Source organism: Apis cerana, linkage group LG2 (assembly GCF_029169275.1).
Source record: "Apis cerana isolate GH-2021 linkage group LG2, AcerK_1.0, whole genome shotgun sequence".
NCBI lineage: Eukaryota > Metazoa > Arthropoda > Insecta > Hymenoptera > Apidae > Apis > Apis cerana.
Genome location: NC_083853.1, coordinates 15535196 through 15551266, shown reverse-complemented (window position 1 = coordinate 15551266; position 16071 = coordinate 15535196). Strand labels below are relative to the sequence as shown.

Below are 16071 nucleotides of genomic sequence, written 5' to 3'. Positions count from 1 at the left end.
TATATATTCAATATAAAAAATAATTGAATCTATGGATGTACATTTATATGTACATCCATTATGTAACTATAAGAAGTCGTGTAAAGTTAATGTAAATTTTAGTATATTGTTCAATCGAATTCTCTTTAAAGAAAATATTATTGCATTTTGTACTGATTTTAGGAACAAAAGTCGAAATACAGTAAAAATTTTATATTAAATTTGTTTAGAAGTTTGTTATTAAATTAATAACAATATCAATATTATCAGAATTTATTAATGCGTATGATTGAGTCGATATGTGTAATGTTATCAAAACAAAATAATATTTGATATGTTTTTTTATTTGTTACAGTTCGTATTTCATATTAACGATTTATTTTATTGTATAATAAAAGCTTTGATGAAGTAAATAACATTACTACACATAATATATATTAATAAAATTAATAAATATATTGTTAATATATGAAAAATTAATTAATCAAAAATTTAAAAAATATTATCAATAGGAAATTAAAAAATTATTATATATTTCAAATGAACAACAATAAAATTATATATATAATATGAAACAGTTAAAGTTTAATTTTATATCCTAAATGATAATTATATTATATTTTAATCGATTTCTATATATAAATAATTAATTCAATTAATTAAATCTGATTTAATCTAAACAATTATTTAATTAATTAACAAAAATTAATTATTCATAGATTAACAGAAAGAATTTTAAAATACGCGCTATATAACTTTCTCGAAATAAAAAATGACGTGACTTTTACATTGTCCATCGATGTTTATTATGTGTCGGAAGAGAAGTAAATGTATTAAGAAATTAGCATTTTTAAATTGATTTTAATGCAATTTATATGCATGATATATATATTTTTTACTGAGAAGAAAAAATAAAAATTAAATATTATTTCTTTTTTTAAAGAATGTGAAAATTACGATTAATTTAATTAATTATTTTTGAACAACGATACATTGATTTCATAAACTTTACATGACGTCTGTCTTCGTCATCATCCAAAAATATCAAGACTTGTCGTGTAAAAATCGATTGATGTGTATTATAAAAAATTAAACTATTTAATTCAATTTAAAATTGTGTGTATTATAATTATTATAATGGATAAAACGATATCGATAGCCGATGGATGGGAATTACCACCTCTTCGTAGTTTATATGATTTTCTTTTGGAATCTTCACGTTTTCAACTCCCTAATTTTAGAGATTTAGAAAAATGGGGCAATAGAGTAGCAAATAATCTTGTGTATTATCAAACCAATTATCTTTATATGTGTATTGCTATTATATTAGTTATAGCGTAAGTAAAATAGCGTGATTAAAATTTGTTTTGATTTGAAAGGTTATAAATTTTTATGATATTGTATGTTTTTAATCATTTAGATCAGTCCATCCAGTGAAAATGATTGTTGGTATAACAGCAGCGATGGCAATATGGGGTGAATGTATTTATTTATTTAGTGAAAAAGAATCATTGCTTAAATTTAAACGAACATATCCCCAAGTTGGAGTAATTCTTACTATTATTTGTGGCTCTTTTGTTATTTATACTATAAATTCAGTTCTTTTTGTATTATTTGGCATTTTATTGTCATTTTGCGGTAAGTTTTTTTTTTTATATAAAGTATAATATGATAGAAAAGAAAATTATATAATGAATTCATTTATAATAATGCAAAACTATAATTAATTTGTATTAATGTAAAGATTTAATGTTAATTTTTTAGTGATTTTTATACATGCATCTTTAAGATTAAGAAACGTGAAGAATAAACTTGCTAACAAAATAGAGGGTATGGGATTGAAACGTACACCAATGGGAGTTATCTTAAATTATTTTGGTATGAAAGAAGAATTCTTTACATAAATTGGTATTGATTCAATTGTTAATGAAAGGTATACTTTTGTATGTTCTTTCGAAATTATATATATATATATATATATATATATATATATATATATATGCATATATATATTTACTTATTAATGACAATTAAGATTCATTGTTAATCTTAGAATTAGTTAAAAATAGAAAAACTAATATATAATGTTGAGATATGATTTCTGATTATAATTCAGTTATTTTTATAATTGTAATAGCATAGTTTATATGTGATATAATTTTTTTGATATATACTCATTTTGTTATATTTTATGTGTAAATTAGTAAGTTAAAATTTAAAAACCAATTAATGTCAATAATTATAGTAATATATAAAATCTGTGATTTTATAATAATGATTTTATATTTTTTACTATTAAATCTATATAATAATTTTACATAAAAAAATTTATCAAATCATGTATTATTTAGTCTGTTTAATATACTTATGTACATAATATATCTGTATTAAATATATTTATTCTTGAATATTATATATTATAATTACATATAACATACATAAAGAAAAAGGCTTATATCATGAATATTTTTAAGATTTCTATTAACTATTTATTGTTACATTAAATTTTGCATTATTATTTCTTATTTCATTACGCAGAACATACGAGTGGTATAACCTTGCGCACACAAAAAACCTGTAATCAATCGCTTCACTAATAATCAACTTCATACAACAAATTGTAACAACGTTTGGCAGTGAATATGTGTCATTAACAGTCGGATGCTGCTAAAGTCACAGAAAAATATTTGTGGATAATTAGGTGAGAGTTACATATATAAAAAATTTTACATAGTTGCAAAAAACATAACTACATTTTGAATTTACTCACACAAAAATTCTTTCTTATCATTAATATCTATATTATAAAATAATAATCATATTTAAGTATAGCTGCAACAAATGAACTATGTAAATTTAAACCCTAAAAATAGGTTGTCTATTTATAAGTCATATGGACATATAACTGACATACATTGTACTGAACATATACATGTAATATAAAATAAATAAATAATTTTATGTAATTTGTACAAATCTTATAATATATGTAAGATACAAAATTTAATATTATCCAATATAATTTTTTTATTCAAATATATAAATAAAACTTATTTATTTCAGTCTTTCTTAAACTGAAAACTTATAATTATATCAATATGAAAGTATAGAAACTTATTTTGTAATTGTTTTTAAAAATGAATAATATAATTTCGTTTTCATTTATATAAAAGTTAATCGAATTTCTATAATTTATTCATTTTATGTAAAATATTTTAAGAATTATTGAATATTGAATAATGAATAATATTGAATATTGAATAACAAATATAATGATTTTGGAATTATACATAAATAAATTGAACATTTATGGTCACAATGCATTTCTATATACTTTAAGATTCATAATATTTATCGAACTTATAATATATTTTCTCCCTAATGTAATAAGATAAAAAGAGATACTCGCGCTATAATGTATCATCTGCAATAGAGCATAATATATTCTTTTATTATTTAAATATCATTTAATTTTTTGAAACATACATAAACGCACTTACCTAATCGCACCACTATATCTTTGTTATAAATACTGTGTTTGCTGGAAATAAAATCGTATCTGATAAATGTGTTTGTGGTGGAAGCGCTCCAATATTTGTTTTCGGAAATGGTACTAAATAAGTATGATTGGTTGATTTATAACCCATATCTTCCATTGTATTTATGAACTTCTGTAAAGAAAAAAAAAGTTTAACGTGTATTATAATTTACGATTTCTAAATATATTGTTAATAAAAATTTTATAATTACTTCTATTGTATCAGTGGTGGACATTAACACTGTTTCTTTTTTACCATTTGGCAGTCTTAAACAAAGTCTTATAACAGATTCATTATCTATAAAAAAAATGTATTTTTTATTAATCTAAAAATATCATTTAATATCATTTAATAAAGTTTAATATGATTAAATTAAAACGTAATAATTTTTTACCGCTTTTAATTTCATTAAAATCAGATTTCAATTTATATGATTCATCCTATAATGATAAATGTATATTAATCGTAATTAATTATATATATTAAATTATGTGCATATTTTAATATACCTTTGAACTTGTTTCCTGATTTGCTTCATCTGATTCATTCATTTTTCTTTTTTTACTTATATTTTCAAATGAATCAAGAGATGTATTTATACTTGAACTTTGAATAGATGTTAGATCATTCTTAATATCTATATTATCTGTATAATAATCTTGTAATATAAATAAAAGAAGTATATTAAACATTTGAAATATTTTATAAATATCACTTACCTGTGTCATTTAAATTATCAATTGTATGTTTAAATGCCTTAATAGTACTACAATCCTATAAATAAAAATAATTATTTATGTAATAATTTTTAAAATAAAAATCAAAATATTTTATTAATAATTTAGTGAATTTAAATTTTCTTTTCTATATACATACTGGTGAATTAGATGAAGAACATTCTTTTGTTGTTGTGGCAGTGCAATTATTCCATTCTTTAGAATGAACTGAATCACTTGATACACATTCTGGAGATGGATGAGAGCTCAACATATCATTTAAAGCAGATATTAAAATATCTACAGTAATATGATTGTAAGTTTTCATACATTCTCCTGTTCTAGGATCTATTACTGCTAAATAAGGATATTCATATACATCATATAAATGTACGTAACGATTTCCATCACTTGTATTTGACAAAACCTATTTAGAGAAACATATTTTATATATTCTATAATCTTAATAAAATTTAAATATAAATGTTTCAAGATAACTTACTTGCCACAAAATAAAATGATCCTTTATAATTTCTTGAATTTGTTGATTGGACCATACATCTCTATTAAGGATTTGACAAGAAAATTCTTGAGGATTTTGAATATTTACAAGTAACCAACGATTTAATGATTTGGCATGTTCACGGGCTTCCATAAAAGAACCCAGAAAGAGAATATCACATGGTGGACGAAATAAATCTTCCAATCTTTTTGATTTGCAATAAGATATTTGTTTAACTCCGGCTACTTTTCGGGCCATTTCTTCTTCTTGCCGTTCTATATAACATGATTATGTTCATAAATAATGATACTATATATTATCTATTAATAAAATATTAAAATAAAATAATATTTACGAGTCTCTACAGCAAAATCTCTGAATCTGTCAAATACATTAGTGGACAATCTTGGAAGAGAACATATTGGACCAGATGGCACTAATACTTCCTGCATAGGTAAAATAGGAGGTCTCACTTCTGGTTCTGGATCAGGTGTACATAATGGTTCTGGTGCTTGGCTACCATCAAACATTAAACTTATTGCAGTTTCTACATTTCCATCAGCTAATGATAAATATTGACGAGCTGTTGCCTCACTTTCCCCTAATAATTAATATATAAAATAATTTATCAATATTATTTAAACATTATTATAGATTAAGATATAATAAATATATTATTTGCAAATTTTTCAAACAATAAACATTTATATAAAATGTGCTTATATAATTTTTCATATATTAAATATCAAAATAACGTTACTTACCCGTCACCTCTATAAATTTTTCAATAAGTTCTTGATCCATTATGTTTCTAAATTACAGAGATGTGGAAAATAAAATACATAAATATTAACATAATTTATAAATTAATATTAATTACATGACATTTCATTTCGTTTAAAAATTGATTTTAAATTTAATATTCCGTAATCTTTACATTGTAATGATGTGAAGCGTCGTTCATGTCCTACGTTGAACACAAAAAGGTTGTCTGCACTGTGATTCAATATTCAACGATTTCAGAAATATTATAGTCATAAACGAAATATAAGATAGATCTAACATCACTATATTTTTATAATATATACTTTAGTTATATAATTAAATTTATTTATTTATTTAATATGTAAATAATTATCAATATTTCACATATCTTACAATACCAGAGGTTAAAATTATAATTATAATCAGCATATTAAAAAATAAAATAAATAACAATAAAGACAGAAAATATAAATTTATACAATGAACATTGAGTTCATCCTCTCTTTATTGTATTATATATCTTATAATAATTTACTAATTTTTTTAAGTTTATTTAACTATTTATTAATAAACTAATTTCAAATATTATATTGTTATAAATTATTATAAATAAATTAATTTAAAATTAAATGGACTTTCTTTTATATTAAAATATTTCATAAAATAGAATACATATATAATAAATACTATTGAAATGAGTTTCATTATCTACTTATTTATTGTTACGTTACATTTTAAATATGTCCTTCCAATTTCAAATATATATAGTACAAATGAAATACGAGAACTTTGCGATTGCGCAGATTTTAAAAATAATTTCTTAAACGTATTTTTATAGATATATGTATGTTTGATAAATTTATAGATTTTTTTAATTACTATAAGAAGTTAACTAAGTATAAATAAATTCATATATAATTCTCTTGAGCGGAAAAAAAGTAGAAGAACAAGTATAGATAAAAAGAAAAAATAGCAAAAAAGAAAACTGATTAAAAATTAAGAATTAATCATTTAATTTATTTTTATCCTTCCACTTTATTTTGTTTTTTTAGTTGTTTTTTTGGACAATTATTATAATGACAATTATAATGTGTTTTAATCTTTAATGTAAAAGATATAGATATTATATATTTATCTTTATGATATATTTTTTTTAAAATAATAACTTCATAAAAATAATTTTTTTTTTTAAATATTTTTTCAAATATTTATATAAATTGCTTATGTAAATAATAATTACACGTAAAATGTATTTCACATATGTTTAGAAAATATTCTATAACAGAATATTTATTCTTCCTTATTTGTATTTTATATTGAAATTTAATTTTAATTCCAACTATTAATTAAATGATAATGATTCCAACGTTTTGTAACTCTAAGCCGAATCGGTAATATTGAGAATGATACTAAAGTGATAATAAGATTCTAAAGGTATCAGACAAAAAATATATATAGAATGTATGATTTATTTTATATTTTGCCGTTGTCTTTTTTTGCATTTCAATTTTAGATTTTGAATTTGGAGTGACTTACAGTTATAGTTACAAATGACAAAGAATGATTAGTCATGGAGGAATATTTAACTTTGATTCTTAAAGAAAATCGCTTAAAAGTGAACAAAGAAAAACTTGCAAGTAAGAGTTGCTATTTTGCATCTCTTTTTTCTCATAATTTTAATGATTCTCATAACAAGGAACATGTTATTAATTATGACATTGCTTTATACACTTTACAGGTTATTTTTGTGATTTACATTAGATAAGTAGAAAAATTTGTTTATGTTATTGTGGTAATTATGTAATTTTTATATTTTTAGAATTTTGTCGAATGGATCCATAATGAGGAACGTGTAAATATTTATTATCATTCCATAAAAGTGTCTATGACAAAGTTTTTCCAAAATAATTTTATAGAATTATTGAATTTATTACAGTTGAGTGTATTATTTATCGTTGATGAATTAATAAATGATATTATAGAAATTATAGTTTTATGTTGGTTATTACCAGACAAAGTAATTGATATATGGTTGTTAGCACAAGAATTGAACATAAAACCATTACGAGACATTTGTCTATCTGTTTGTTTAGACCGTTTCAAGGAGCTTCCTTTATCTATGCTTATTGAATTAACTACAGATAATATTAATCAATTAATACAAAATATTAATGTGAGATCTAGTAAAAATTATTTATATTTTGTAAGGAATAAGTGGATGAAACATCATATGGTAAATAATTTTTTTTTTCATATTTACTTATACATATATGTAATTTTTATGATATATAAAATTTGAGATATTTTAACTACAGATATCAGATACCATAGATATTAAAGAAGAAAGGGAATATAAATTTATAAAGGGTACAGTTGTTTGTGAAAGAGATGACAGCAATGATAACAAAATTGCAAATTTGTATATTTGGGATAATAATATTTTATGTAAATCTATACAATTAAAAAGTATTCAATATCCAGAAAAATGGATAAATGGAATGCAAGTTACTGGTAGAGGTGTGTTACTAATAAGTTCTATCTAGATTATTAAAAAAAAATTTCTAATCATCAGAAATATTGCTTTAGGTTTCAGTGTATATACAATTGGTGGAGAAGTAGGTTTAGAAGGTGGACAATTTAACGAAATTATTTCACGTTATTGCCTTTTATCTAAAAAATGGTATTATCAAGCAGAATTGCCAAATCCAAGAAGACACATGATTGCTGTATTTATAAGCAACAAATTAATTATAGTAGGTGGTGTGGGAAAGCACAGGGTGAAGTTACGTTCAGTTGATATTCTTGATATTCACACAGGTTAAAAATCGAATTGAAAGAAATATTTTTAAAAATTTTGGTTATAACGATACACAAACGATTTCAGGTGAATGGAAAGAAGGCGCATATGTCCCTGAATGTTTTACAGAGGTTCCTCCTCATTGTGTTCTAAATGGAAGATTATTTTTTTTAAAATCGACACTTTATATTTATTATCCTGAAAATAATTATTGGCGTATTGTTAAGGGTTTGTACAATAATCCTAATTTGCAAAGAGTAAATGCACTTCTTACATATGATTCAACGTTATTTTTGATCGGTAAATATGGAAAAATATATTTAAATATAAACGTAATATTTGTCTCTTTGTATGAAAACTTTTAACAATTTTCGTAAAATAATAATTTAGATATGGCGATTCTTCTAAGAATCGATATTACGAGAAGAAATTCTGTTTGTAAAAGAGAAGAATGTTTAAAAGGACGCGTTGATCATACTTTATTAAGTTTTGTCGCATATAAAGATCGTTGGTGCGAGTTAAGATATGTAGAGATTAATCTAACTGGTATAATGATATTAAATGTTTCTGAAGACAATAATCAATTTTTGCACACAGAGATAAAAATGGGCCTTGAAGATTCTATTTCTCCCATGATGAATTGTTTTAATATTATAGATCCCCATACTTTATACGACACTGTTTAATAAGAATTTTTTGTACTTGAATATGATGTTAAATATTTTATGAAATTATAGTATAGTAATGATAAAAGGAAAATAAAAAAAATCAAATCAAATTTTATATTTGAATCATTTTTTATTTATCTGAAATTTTGTAACGGAAGCAGTCTTCAAACATGTATAACACGACAGTGCGTACGATTATATGGAATAAAAACGTACATCTCGGCAGTGTTAAATTTTATCGTATAATCATCTAACAAGATAAAGTGTTGTTGCTGTTTCGACAATATACGAGGATGCTGGTTATCCTGCTATTTGATTATAACGAAAATTTTGTATGTTATACTGCCGTTTGTGTACGATTGTGTATTTAAAATATACTAATTCGTGTATACAGCAAAGCTCGTATTAGCGTATAGCGTGCTATCCGTATTTTTTAACGCTTTGGATTCGTTTTTCATCATATAACATCATTTGTTTTTTTTTGTTTTGCGATATGATAAGCACACAAAAAGTAAATATAGCGTTCCATGATAATTTACATATAGAATAGCATGAATACAGTAATTTTCCAATTTTTTTTTTATACACGAGCATTACGTTGCTTATAACCGCAATTATTTTCAAGTTGCACATTTATACAATTCATTTTTACATTTTTTTTTTCTTATTGCCCTCCTGATAATATTTTAGAAACTGAAAAAAGATATATTAAAAGAAATAAATATTGAAATTAATGATCGATATGCTAATTTATATAAGAAATTTATATATGGACATAACATAAAAAAGAGAAATAGAAATTTTCGTCAAACCTTATTGCATCGTGACTTGTCATGTATGAAATCAGCGATTTCATTATTCATTAGCACTGGTAACATTTAGGGCGAAAGCAGCATTGGTTTCACCCTTTTTACCAATCGCACGAGCAACATACTGACCCACATCACTAGCTGTACATGACTTAATACGCAACTCAAACGATTTGTCACCATCTGAACTGAACAAATATCTGCTGCTAGATTCTGGGAGTGCTTTCCCATCTTTCAACCACGTTACTGTAACATTATAGATACAATAATATTTACTTATAAAAAAAAAAAAAGAAAAAAAATTACCAACATTCTATACATTAAATTTTTACTATAGAAAGAAACATTTTTTTTACCTTTCAAAGGCGCGGTTTCAGTCTTGCATACGAATGTAACTGATTCGCCTTCGCTTACCGTTGCAGATTGTGGGAATGTCGCGAAGACTGGACTTTTCGGTTCCTCGTTTGGAACTATAAATAAATAAATTGCAAAATAAGAAGACATTTGCTTTATTAATAATATATACAAGTAAAATAAACCATTCGAAAATGATCGTTAACTTACCAAGAACATTTAATGTGCACGATGAGAAGCTTTCTCCTGCATCATTGAATGCCTCGCAAGTATAAGTACCAGAGTCTTCGGGGAAGATTTCGGCAATGTTCAATTTATAAATATTAGCTTCGCTGCTGTACTGGAAGTCCTTGCTAGGTTTGATTTCTTTATTGTTATGTAACCAGACCACATCGAATTTTTTCGCACCGATTATTCTACAACTCAAGGTTACTGGTTCACCATCCTTTACAAACATACTGCTCACATGGTCTACGATCTTGGGAGGTTTATCATCGGTCTTTTTCTTCGAAGATCCACTCGTCATAGCTAAAATGCACATATTTATACAAAAATTCTCTTCGTTATTTTATGTATTAACAAAATGATTCGCGATTTTTTACTTACGTTTTACCGTTAATTTACACGAGGTAGTTACTGTACCAATGCTGTTGCTTGCTTGACAAGCATATTCGCCCTCATCTTCAGGGAATACTTCATTGATAACGAGAGTCGCGACACCGCCTTTATATTTTAAGCTCATGATTCCTGACGAACTCAGCGTCTAACGGAAAATGCTTATTAATTTTAAATTACATTTCGATTTCAATATCGTATACTTGCCTTGCCATTCTTGGACCAAGTTACTTGCGGTTCTGGATCACCGTCAACATTTACGCTAAGTTCTAACTGTTCGCCGTCATTAATAGTGAGATCGCTCAATTTCTTCGTGAATTTTGGTGCTCTCATAGATTCATCCGGAGGATCTTAAAAAAAGAAAAAAAAAAACAAATTATCAGATTGTTTATTCGATGAATTACAATTATTTCGAAGAATATAAAATATTTTACTTACAGATTAATTCTTTCGTCGTACTTCTAGAACGAGATGGACTGCCGGTGCTATCAAGTCCATATTTCTTGACACTTCGTTTTTCTGTACTAGAGTCTGTAGCCTAAAAAAATTATATACATCAAATATTTATCTTTCTTGCCTTTTTTTTTAAACTTACTTTATAAGAAAATGAACTGGAAGTGTTCTTAGCGGAAGAACTACTGTAGTTGTAACCCTGAGTGGTTGTAGAACTGTATCCACTATATCCACCAGCTTTATGCACCGTCACGATCGGCGGTGGTGCCGGTTTCAACGGTTGCTCGATGAATTTTCGATCTAACAAAAAGATATAAATTTTTTTTTCCATTGATAATTAACAAATGGATTATCATCAAATAAAAAAATTAACAAGATTAATTTTAAATTTGAATCGATACAAGGAAAATTAAAAATAATAAGGACTACGCTTTTTACCCCCGGAATGTAGGAGATCGTGCGCTAATTTAACTTGCTCCTCAGTTTCTCCAGTGCCTGCGAAACAATTTTTTACAAATGAATACTTTCCTACTAATATAAATAAACATAAAAATGAAAGGAAAAAGAAAAAGGAAAGTAAAATAATAATTTATATTATACATATTTGATAGAACGCTTAAGAAAAACTGAATCTCTTCTAAATTACCTTCGACAATGACTACGCAGCTAGTTTCATCCTTTCCATGAATGTTTGTCGCGACGCAACGATATTTACCGCTATCTTCTGGTTTACAGTCGATTATTTCCATCGTGACCACACCGTCCGCGTGCGTCATCGGATAATGATATTTCGACAATTCTTCTCTATCTTTAAACCATTTGACCGTTGGTGGTGGATTACCACTGAGACAGCAAAGAAGTTTGCACGTTTGCCTGACTTGAATGACACGTGGTCGAAGAAGGAAAGTAAAGTTCGGCGCCGATTCAATAGTTTCTAACCAAACGTTGTAACCAAGTGGCTCTCTTCTTCGAACTGGATGTAATTCTGGCCTATACTTTGGAATCTCTTTGGGCAAAGCTATAAAAATAATCGAGAAGAATAATTTCTGATCCATTACTTATACGATAACGAGAGCAAGGCTTTTCAAATGCTTACGTTGCACGTTGAGGAAAACGACTTCCTCTCTATAACCATAATGATTCTCCGCTCTGATCACGTATTCCCCTCTGTCCTCTAGTTTCACCCTGTTAATAATGAATGTATAATCGTCACCGTGATATCGTTTCATGAATTTCACGGATTGGCGGAGTTCCTGATTGTTGTGGAACCATGTAAGAGTCGGAGAGGCGATCGCGATCACACGACACGTGAATTTGACGCTTTGTCCTTCATATGCGAACGCACTTGTAGGTTTGATAACGAATCTAGGTGCCGCTTGTCGCCGATCTACGTGACAAAAAGGTGATTTTATTTCAAGATCAAAGAAAATTACGAAGAAATTAATCTTTTTCGAAATCGAACGATTGTCCTTACCGAAGCAGGAATCGTAGATCTTGTATTTGTCAATCAATAATTTCCTGAGCGAAGAATATTCAGCTAATCGACCAATAGGAAGAACATATTTATCCCAATTCTCATACTTGGCTCGTAGCCTGTCTCTGAAGTTCAGATATCGACTGCTCGCGATCGATGTCGTACGATTGCTGTGATCGCCCGTTAACCATGGATGAAGAAGACATTCGTGGGCAGTCATGCGCTTTCTAAATGCGAAAATAAAATTTTTAAATATGCAAAATTTATAGAGAATGTACATCTTAACGAAGTATGCGACGTACTCTTTATTCTTGATAAGTAATCGTCTAATGAAGTCTTTGCCTTCTTCGGATACATCGCGGAACGCTTCTTCGTCAAAGTCCCAATCGCAAGCTTTGACATTCTTCAACGTCTCGATGTCATTGTCTCCAGCGAATGGTGAAAGTCCGCTCAACCTGTAAAATTTTTCATTTTTTAATTGAACGAATCGAAGTGAAAGGGACACGCGAAAATGATCGTCTCGAGTATCATTCGCTTACAAAACATAGGCCAAAACACCACAAGCCCACATATCCGTGTAGAAACCGACCGGTTCGCGTTCGACGATTTCTGGTGCGGCAAATTCTGCCGTGCCAGTGCTGATTTTCACCACCTCGTTGGGATCGAGTTTCGTGGCCAAACCAAAATCGATCAATTTCACGTTGGTACTGTTACGCGTCTGGCACATGATATTCTCAGGTTTGATATCTGAAAGGGGAAGACGAATTTAATATCAGAATCTCTACTTTCTTATCGACGCAGGAGTAAAAATGCGAGAATATTTTTCTTTCACCTAAATGTATAATGTTCTTTTCGTGCATATGTTTCACGCCTTCGCAAATCTGTCTCATGTAGTTGATAACCTCGGCCTCGGACATGGTGTAACCTTCTGCCGTGATTCTCTCGAAGAGTTCACCGCCGGATAAGCTGAATAACGAACGACAAAAGGGATGATGAGCGAGAGGAGAAACGAAAAGAGACACGTAACGACAGTTGAGAATAAGAAAGCGATACTTACAATTCGAAGATCAGAACCATTTCGTCGTCGTCTTCGAAGGCATCGTGAAGATTGATCAATTTCGGATGATGGAGTTGATTCATTATATCAATTTCCTTCCTAATAAGTTCCTTCTCCATCGCATGGGACACGGGAATAAACTTGGCCGCGAATATATTTCCAGTGGATCTCTCTCGACAACGGTGGACAACTCCGAACGCGCCAGTTCCGATCTCTTCGAGAATATCGTATCTGTCGTAGACGGAGATGTGTTTGATCTCGACAGGCTGCGGCACGTATTTACTGTAAACGTCGAACACGAATTGATCGTAATCTCGAGGCTTCTCGTCGCTTCGTCCACGAATCTTTTTGCCCGTCTCGTCCACTTTGTACTCCTTTTGCTTAAACTCTCTCTTGACGGTACCCTTGGTCGTGATCAACGGCGTCACCTCGCTCGGGTCCGATCTTCCGTAAATATTTTCGGCGCAAACCCGGAAGTCGTACTGGTGGCCCGGGCTGAGCCCGGTAACCGCCATGGAACAGAACCTTGTGTTACCGACTCTGATCCAGCTGGTCATCGGGTGTTCCCTCTTCTCGACCAGGTAATTGGTGATGTTGCTACCTCCGTCCCAAACGGGCGGTTTCCAGGTGAGAGCCAACGAGTCGTGGCCGACGTTGTCCACTTGAGGGAATCTCGGTGGATCGGGTCTATCGCTGATCTGTATCTTGATGATGGCGCTATCTTGGCCAAGGTCGTTCTCCGCTGTGATGCGGTAAGGTCCGGAATCGATGCGATTTCCGTCTATGATGGTGAGCACCGCGTGCCTTTCCTTCACCTCCACCGTGTAGTGTCCCCCGGACTCGATCAGCTCCCCCTCTCTGACCCAAGTTATCTTCGGTTTCGGGTAACCGGTGAACGGGATCTTTATCACCACATTGACGCCTTTGTCGAAGAAGGCGGTGTCTCGGAATCGTGGGGGCACGTTCAACTTGGGCGGTGTCTTGATCAAAAGCTCGCCCTTGGTCGACTTGACGCCACATTTGTTCACGGCGCGGCAGAAGTACTCGTCCGCGTCCTCCCCGAACACGTCGTGAATGATCAGGTTGTGCACGTCGCCCTCCGAGTATATGTTGTACCGGGATCCGCTCACGATCTCTCGAGCGCCCTTGAACCACGTGATGGTCGGTTTCGGAGTGCCGATGATCTTGCACTGGAACTGAGCGTTGTGGTTCTGCACGCAGCTCACCTTGTGCAACGGTTGGATCACTTCCGGCGCTTTGGCCGCTTGCGGATCGGCTATCTTGACCGAGGTCGAGGCTTTCGACTCGGGCCCGAGTCCGGCGGCGTTCTGGGCGAACACGCGGAACTCGTACTGCCTTCCCTCGATCAGATTCGTGATGTTGATCTGCGTGGGCAGGCAGATGATCACGTTGACGCGCACCCACGCCTGGCTGCCTACTTCGCGCTTGTCGATCCAGTATCCTTGGATCTTCGAGCCGCCGTCCGATTCCGGCTTCTCCCACGAAAGATTCACGAAATCTCCGCCGACCTCGGTCACCTTCGGCGTGCCGGGAGGACCCGGAGGGTCGAAGGGCGCTTTCGCTTTGATGGGATTGGTTCCCTCGAGGGGAGGCCCCATGCCGTTGTCGTTCACCGCCATCACGCGGAACAGGTACTCTTGTCCCTCGGTCAGACCCTGTACCATGAAGCTGCAATCCTTGCAGAAGGAGGAGACGATGATCCAGTGGGTGTGGCTCACGTCGCGACGCTCCACCACGTAGTGAGTGACGCGAACGCCACCGTCGAACTTGGGCGGACGCCAGGACACGGTGCAGGTGTGCTTGTCGATGTCGGTCACCTCGAGGGGCTCGCTCGGCGGCCCTGGCAATCCCGTGATGCACACGTTGAACGAACCGCTCACGCTACCGCTGTCGTTCGTTATGGAAACGTCGTACACGCCGGCGTCGTCCTTCTGAATATCTTTGATGAAGATGATCAGGTACTCGTCGAACACTGTGTACTTGATGTGGCTGGTCTCCACCACTTTTCGCCCGTCTTTCTTCAACGTAACGTCCATCGGCTGATCGCCGCTGTAATAAATCTTGATCTTCGTGTTGTCGTTCTCGGCCAAATACAAGATGTCGGGCATACGCTCGATACGCGGCGGAGAGCCGATCTTCAACCGACACGTGGTCGTGGCCAGACCAAGCGGATTCGAAATTTGGCAGCTGTAATCTCCAGTGTCCGAATCGGAAACGTCGGATATCACGAGCCTGTAAATTCCATCGAACGCCTCCGCACGGAAACGGCCGCCGATCGTGATCTCTCTGCCGTTCTTCAACCACCTAAAATTCGCAAGATAT

General features: G+C 31.1%; 4 protein-coding genes across 10 annotated transcripts in view; 2 read left to right on the top strand and 2 right to left on the bottom strand.

The window, feature by feature from the left end:
- The first annotated feature begins 534 nt into the window (after positions 1-534).
- Positions 535-2945, top strand: LOC107992500 (PRA1 family protein 3). The gene is made up of 4 exons (XM_017048423.3): positions 535-1316; positions 1400-1617; positions 1744-1857; positions 2518-2945. The coding sequence occupies exons 1-4, from the start codon at positions 1117-1119 to the stop codon at positions 2574-2576; spliced, it is 591 nt and encodes a 196-aa protein (XP_016903912.1). The 5' UTR covers positions 535-1116; the 3' UTR covers positions 2577-2945.
- LOC107992499 (UBX domain-containing protein 7) lies at positions 2361-6258 on the bottom strand. 2 transcript variants are annotated; one of them, XM_017048420.3, is made up of 11 exons: positions 5674-6258; positions 5501-5547; positions 5092-5337; positions 4737-5011; positions 4395-4661; positions 4238-4292; positions 4028-4176; positions 3913-3958; positions 3730-3815; positions 3480-3650; positions 2361-3403 (listed from the first exon to the last, which is right to left on the bottom strand). In XM_017048420.3, exons 2-10 carry the CDS (start codon positions 5538-5540, stop codon positions 3492-3494), a joined length of 1323 nt encoding a protein of 440 aa, XP_016903909.1. In that variant the 5' UTR covers positions 5541-5547; positions 5674-6258; the 3' UTR covers positions 2361-3403; positions 3480-3491. The 2 variants fall into 2 exon arrangements, with proteins under 2 accessions (XP_016903909.1, XP_016903910.1); XM_017048421.3 differs by having other exon boundaries at positions 4028-4164.
- A 24-nt stretch (positions 6259-6282) lies between these two features.
- LOC107992463 (uncharacterized) lies at positions 6283-9076 on the top strand. 2 transcript variants are annotated; one of them, XM_062071732.1, is made up of 7 exons: positions 6283-6935; positions 7015-7239; positions 7321-7734; positions 7817-8018; positions 8088-8318; positions 8386-8598; positions 8689-9076. In XM_062071732.1, the coding sequence occupies exons 2-7, from the start codon at positions 7072-7074 to the stop codon at positions 8982-8984; spliced, it is 1524 nt and encodes a 507-aa protein (XP_061927716.1). In that variant the 5' UTR covers positions 6283-6935; positions 7015-7071; the 3' UTR covers positions 8985-9076. The 2 variants fall into 2 exon arrangements, with proteins under 2 accessions (XP_061927716.1, XP_016903826.1); XM_017048337.3 differs by lacking the exon at positions 6283-6935 and having other exon boundaries at positions 7000-7138.
- LOC107992456 (twitchin) overlaps positions 9077-16071 on the bottom strand; it is a 66476-nt gene continuing 59481 nt past the window's right edge. For all 5 annotated transcript variants that reach the window (XM_062071714.1, XM_062071710.1, XM_062071712.1 and 2 more), the window contains 16 exons: positions 13729-16053; positions 13504-13637; positions 13211-13418; positions 12974-13126; positions 12672-12898; positions 12294-12584; positions 11844-12215; positions 11636-11692; positions 11340-11497; positions 11183-11282; positions 10952-11094; positions 10736-10892; positions 10340-10657; positions 10132-10245; positions 9779-10021; positions 9077-9659 (listed from right to left, as the gene is read on the bottom strand). In XM_062071714.1, coding sequence (XP_061927698.1) covers positions 9822-10021; positions 10132-10245; positions 10340-10657; positions 10736-10892; positions 10952-11094; positions 11183-11282; positions 11340-11497; positions 11636-11692; positions 11844-12215; positions 12294-12584; positions 12672-12898; positions 12974-13126; positions 13211-13418; positions 13504-13637; positions 13729-16053 — 4957 coding nt within the window. In that variant the 3' untranslated portion in view covers positions 9077-9659; positions 9779-9821. The remainder of the gene's footprint in view (positions 9660-9778; positions 10022-10131; positions 10246-10339; positions 10658-10735; positions 10893-10951; positions 11095-11182; positions 11283-11339; positions 11498-11635; positions 11693-11843; positions 12216-12293; positions 12585-12671; positions 12899-12973; positions 13127-13210; positions 13419-13503; positions 13638-13728; positions 16054-16071) is intronic.